Source organism: Phoenix dactylifera, chromosome 9, assembly GCF_051530095.1.
Source record: "Phoenix dactylifera cultivar Ajwa chromosome 9, Ajwa_hap1_PhDact_Kaust_v1.1, whole genome shotgun sequence".
NCBI classification, from domain to species: domain Eukaryota; kingdom Viridiplantae; phylum Streptophyta; class Magnoliopsida; order Arecales; family Arecaceae; genus Phoenix; species Phoenix dactylifera.
The window spans coordinates 18205018-18210769 of NC_143198.1; the positions used below are offsets into that span (position 1 = coordinate 18205018).

Below are 5752 nucleotides of genomic sequence, written 5' to 3' on the forward strand. Positions count from 1 at the left end.
AAGATAAAGGTGGACATAGTACAACATCTTCTGATGATGATGATACAAACACTACTGAAGAGTGAAGACTGAAGACTGAAGACTGAAGACTGAAGAGTGAATACTGATTCACTGAATCACTGATGATTAGTAAGATTTCTTAATTTTTTATAATTGTACATTTTTATTGTATTCTGGAGGTCAGACCAAGGTCCAAACCTCGGCCCTTTCTTAGTTTCTTATTGTATTCTAGAATCTAGAGGTCAGACCAAGGTCCAAACCTCCCTTCATGTACCATTTTGATTGAAATTAATAAACTGGTAGGGGTCTATGCCAAACCCCCCACCATTAAGGTGGCTTTATATTCATAAATCAAGATTTCTTAGTGTTCATAATTTATTAATGTATTAAAAAAATTTTATCGGGCCGAGCCGGGCCCAGGCCCGGACCGTGCCAGGCCCGCGTGCCAGCCCGGCCCAGGCCCTTATGGGCCGTGCCGTGCTGGCACGCGGGCCGTGCCGTGCTTGGCCCGCGTGCCTAGACCGGGCCGTGCCGGCCCAGGCCCGAAGCGGGCCGTGCCTGGCACGGCCCGCTGGCCAGGATTCGCTAGCCCAGCACGGCCCTATCAAAGGGGCCGTGCCAGGCACGGCCCGTCACTGTAGCTGGCGGGCCGTGCCAGGCACGGCCCGCTTCGTGCCGGGCCGTGGGCGGCCCGGCCCAGTGCCCATCTCTATTCAACATTAGGCGTGTCCAATATTACATTGAATTCAAAATTTTCAGTCTAAAATTAGAAAGAGTCCTTAATTGTTTTGCTTAGTGGTTTGGTTGTTAACTTGCTCGAATAAAGTCCGAATCTGGGCCAAGTTTGGGGCCCTATTGGGCCAGGTCTATTGCAGATCGAGCTCGAGCCCTATTGGGCGATATCCAATGTGGGCCGATGCGGGCCTATTGGGCCGTATCCATTATGGGCTGAGCTTAGGCCCTTTTGGGTCGTGCTCATTTTGGGCCGACTTTGGGGTTAGACTGTGTCCAATGTGGGCCAAGTTTGGGGCCTATGGGACTGTGTCCAATAGTATTTTTGGTTTCGCAGCACATCTAATGGTTAACTTTGCACTGCGCCGGTGAATTGGCGCTGGTATTGACGCTTCTTTCTTTGAGGGTTCAGTTTCACATACATTTTATAGAATATTGTTTGGCTTGTGGTCACAAACCATTGATGACAGTCAAAATCTCTGCTGGGGGAATGAAACAATCCACTGAAAGCCCTGGAACGTTGAAGACTATATCGTCGATCCTCCACACCTCTTCCATCCTAGTTCTGCTGTGGTTCGCAGAGTTGTCACCGAAACGAAACACAGTCGCAATGGACCTCCCTTGGTGAGCTATGAGGAGACCATCAACCTCCCTGTAGTCCTTTATGGTGCTACCAATGGTTGTTTCCCAGTAGATGGCATCGGACCCCGGAGACTGGACTCTGGTAAGGTGTGAATCTTCCATGTAGATGAGGAGGCCACTCTTCTGGCTGAAGTATCCATATAGAACATGCCTGATAACTTCAGCTGGCCCATCTGTTTGATCTGCGATGGTCAGACGATCCGCCGATACTTTGAGTACGAAGCAATCGTCGTCCCCGATGCGCTTCTCCCCTAAGCATTGTGCTTTGCTGAACATGCTTCCTATGCTTTTCGGGTCCAATCCCTGCGACATGAGAAAAGAAGTGCATGAAAAAAGTTCCCAAGAACCATGTATGGGGATCAAATGTAAGTAGTTGGAGAACTTTATGTGAAACTGTTAGTCTGGAGTCATGACATTTGGATTAGCATGTGAACACAGGCTTTAACTTGTGCGTCAAAGGTAATGGCTTTCCGATTTGGTTATTGTGGATGCCCTGTTCATCTAGGTAGAAATTTTGGCCACTTCGGATGGGTGTTGGTTTGGTGAGACTCTAAGCTAGATGATGCATGCATATGGTTCAGATTTGGCTACTAAACATGGGCTCAGCTGTCTTAATATGGGTTCAGATTTTATTTTTTTTTTGAATTTTTTTTGTTTGGAGAATGTAGGAAAATCCACTCTAAAATAATCCAAAGTTATATTCTCAAAAAATGTCTTCTAAATTTCAAACATAGAAGGAAGGGTGCTGCCATTGAGCTATTGCCTATGTCACAGCATGACATTCTAAGACTAGAATCTCTACCAAACAGCTATGAGGTTAGCAGGTTAGCACCACTCTCCTATAAGAGCTTATCCCTGAAGGGTTCAAACTCTGGTGGTAATGCATTATTACTGGATACTAGAAGCAATTTTTGTGTAGCAATCCTAATCAATTTTTCTGAAGGAGAGGAAGAAAAGGGAAAAAAAAAAAAGGACAGAGGAAAACTTCATATTGACCTATAACGAATAGTTTGTAAGGAACTGGATTTATCTTCAACCCTGCTTGAATTCAAGAAACACCTGTCTATGGTGGGCCTATCAAGAAAGAGATTTTGGCCACTAATTGTCACTCAAACCTCGGCACTTTCTTTCCTGCAAAAGTCCCCCATTATCTCTTTCAAGCAAAACAAAAATTTCATGGAAAATCTTCATATTTTTTTCTGTCAATTCTATGCATTAGTATGAGATTTTGATGATTATATCATAGCCATTTGCATATGCCAGATTGTGCATCTATTACATTATTAGAATCCTTAGCATACTTCCCAAAGGGTGACTGGTTATACATAATCTCTTGAAAATTTCTTCTGAAGTTTGAGACGAAGAGGCTTTGTCCTGCAAGGCTTGTGGCTGCTTGCAGTAGGGTCCTAATGCTGCGCATGGTTTAGTGTGGTGTCAGCATCAAGTTCTGGCTAGTTTCCAATCCCTATTGGATTGTACTTGAATAAATGATAGATCCGACCCAACCTAATACTCAGGGTTTGTTCAGATATTTCTATTGGATTGAGCTAAAAATCTGCAGGATTCGTAGATTAGGCCGTTCAACCAAACATCTTGCTGCTCAAATCATGTCGGAAGTAAAAAAAAAAAAAATACTTTCATAGTTTTCTTCTTCCTACAGTTCAAATATTGGATTTGGACACCTTTAGAAGATGCGAGCTAGATGAATCAATAGGTCTGATTACTGCAAGATTTTCAATCTAATCCTGCAGAAACATCCATATAGGGGCCTCAAAGTTACTAAAATGATTTCCTTATCCAAACTGATCATAACACATACAGAGGGGAAGGAAAGACCATCAAAGCCCTCCTTCACCAAATAATTCAAAACAAAGTCAAAAGTGGCGCTTAGTCCATCATACCTGAACTATGCGCCTCAGCGGCCGCTGGGGACCTCTGGCTGCATTCATCCCTACAGAAGGCAGGTGCCTCCAAATTATCTTACCATTGCTCCCCGCGATCACTTTGTAGCCTGCAGCCACCAGCTCCATCAACCACATCCCCGGCGACATCTGCCACAAGACAAAGCACCCGTTTTTTCCACCGCCCCTCCCTCCGATTCTCGCCGTCGTGCTTTCCGTCTCGCAGCAAACCATCTTCACACTACCGGTTGCATACATGCTCTTCATGCACTGCTGAAGTTTTAAGTAACACGTCGCCGCTAAGTACTGCTGTATTATGTAACGAGCAGAGGAAGTCTCCTGCTTGAACCCAGAAACAATCACCAAATGAATGCCACACATCGAAGAATTTGGCATGAAAAAGACTGTCAGCATTGGAGGGAAGTAGACTTACAATTGGAGTGTCTTTAATTGCGAAGTTGAGACTTGGTTCACTAGTACTTGAGGGTATAGGGGCTAGTGGACACCCAAGTATTCCTAGAATTAGTTTTAGATCCATGTTCTTTGACGTGCTGTTTCCATGGAATGGAATCGGGAAATGGCTCCACGAGACACCCTTTTCCTTTTGCATGCGAACCCATGTTCGAATTCCTTCCCAAGATCTCTCCTTCCTGGCCTTTTCGCCCTGCTCCTCCGGGTCAGGACTTTCCATCAGAGGAGTCAGGGGCTGCACACACCACACATGGTTTTTTCTCCTGCTCCTTGGACCCATTATCACCAATCGCTGGAAGAATGATGAGGGATGGCTGTTAAGAGGAGCAGCAGGAAGAAGAAGAAGAAGTTCCAAAATAAAACAAAAGTTAGAAGAGGATGGTTGTTGGATCTGGTGTCCTCTAGTTAGTGAGACGGGGGAATATTAGTGGGGCAGGGAAGACAAGGGAGAAGAGAGTTCATTTTGGCTAGAGACAAAATGAGACAGCCCATCTGTTTCAATGGAATGCAGTGGATTTAAATAGCTGCTCGCATGTTTCTCTGTCTTGGGGTTCCTCCTCCCCGCCTTCTACTTTATTCCCTTTTCCCCAGCATCTTCTCTGAGGCCTTCCTTTCTTTCCTCAATGCTGGTGAGAGTGTGACAGCCCAATTGCCTTGTACCTGTCAAACTATTGAAAGATTTATGTCTCTATTTGGTTACAAGACGGACCAGTGGAAATTTGAATGCTGTTCTATAGAGGATTATTGTAGGGTTACCTGTAGTTCTGAACTATAAGTTGCGATGATGGTACCTATAAGTGTAAAAAAATATAATATATATAAATAAATCTATCTCATCCTATAAACTTAAGTTTTTGGGACAAGTGATAATTTTAACATGGTATCAAAGCAGAGATCATGAGTTCGACCTATTCTTGCATAAACGTCTGGCGAGGAGCACAAAGAGAGCCGCAAGCCTCGTGCATGGTGGGTGAGCTTCCAGTATGGGATAGGTGGTGGGGCGACATCATGGGCTTTGAACTGAGGCCATGCCGGACGAGGTGGTGCGTCGGCATCGCCATTGGATGCAACGTGGACGGGTGGCAATGATGCACTTCCAAGCTAAGCTATGGTTAGGAAGTTGAACAGCATCTGTCAATGGTGGGTTTTCGACATCATTTTAATAGGCCATGAACCTCCCTGTATTCCCATATGTTCAAAAAAGGTCCTCTAACTTGTCACAGACTCCAATTTTACCTCTAATAAAGTAAAAGATATTTGAAGAAGCAGAGATATGATTGAGATCAAAAGGTATGAAAAGCAAGTAAGAGAATCAATTTCCAAGATATTGAGTCTGATGTCTCTTCTTTCCAGAAAGATGGTCTAGGTAACTATGTAAATGGGGTCCTTCGGTGCATAATTAAATGGAGGATCCCTCGTACAGCAACCTTAAGCCATGTGATGATGATTTACTTCAAAATTTTTGAATGTTTAATTGGAAAGAGAGGGAATGGCGTGGGGTGCAAAATAATAGATGCTGAAGCAGCTGGAAATTTATTGTAACACCCAGCCCAGCTTAACCGGCTACATGTAAAAGTTGGAACAAAAAATTAAAAAAATAGAACCCTATTCGACGTAGGGTGGGAGACGATTTCCTCTTCTACTCTGATTTCCAAACTAAAAAATTGTGGAGAGCAATGGTAATACTAAAATTTAATTTTTTGAATTAATAAATTCGATATACTTATTTTCTATAAATAATTATTTAATTTATTATCTGGTTAATCTGGTTAAAATGTTCATTACTTATTAGGTTGCCAAGTTCATTATTCAGTTTTTTCAGATTTAAGAATTAAGATGGCTGGGGGTTAAGATGGTTACGATTTTATCATTTTTAATTTAGATTATAATTTAATTAGAGTTTGATATAATATGTTTTAAATATTATTAGTTTCATAAGACATTAAAATTTGATTTTAATTATTTAAATTTATTCTACTGTTTATTTATGATGTTGTATTAACATG

General features: G+C 42.8%; 1 protein-coding gene across 2 annotated transcripts; it reads right to left on the minus strand.

Moving 5' to 3' along the window:
• Window positions 1-1127: 1127 nt before the first annotated feature.
• Window positions 1128-4236, minus strand: LOC103713527 (C-type mannose receptor (DUF620)). 2 transcript variants are annotated; one of them, XM_008800489.6, is made up of 3 exons: window positions 3709-4236; window positions 3276-3614; window positions 1128-1677 (listed from the first exon to the last, which is right to left on the minus strand). In XM_008800489.6, exons 1-3 carry the CDS (start codon window positions 4024-4026, stop codon window positions 1183-1185), a joined length of 1152 nt encoding a protein of 383 aa, XP_008798711.3. In that variant the 5' UTR covers window positions 4027-4236; the 3' UTR covers window positions 1128-1182. The 2 variants fall into 2 exon arrangements, with proteins under 2 accessions (XP_008798711.3, XP_088560440.2); XM_088704314.2 differs by having other exon boundaries at window positions 3276-3617; window positions 3709-4162.
• Window positions 4237-5752: the final 1516 nt, after the last annotated feature.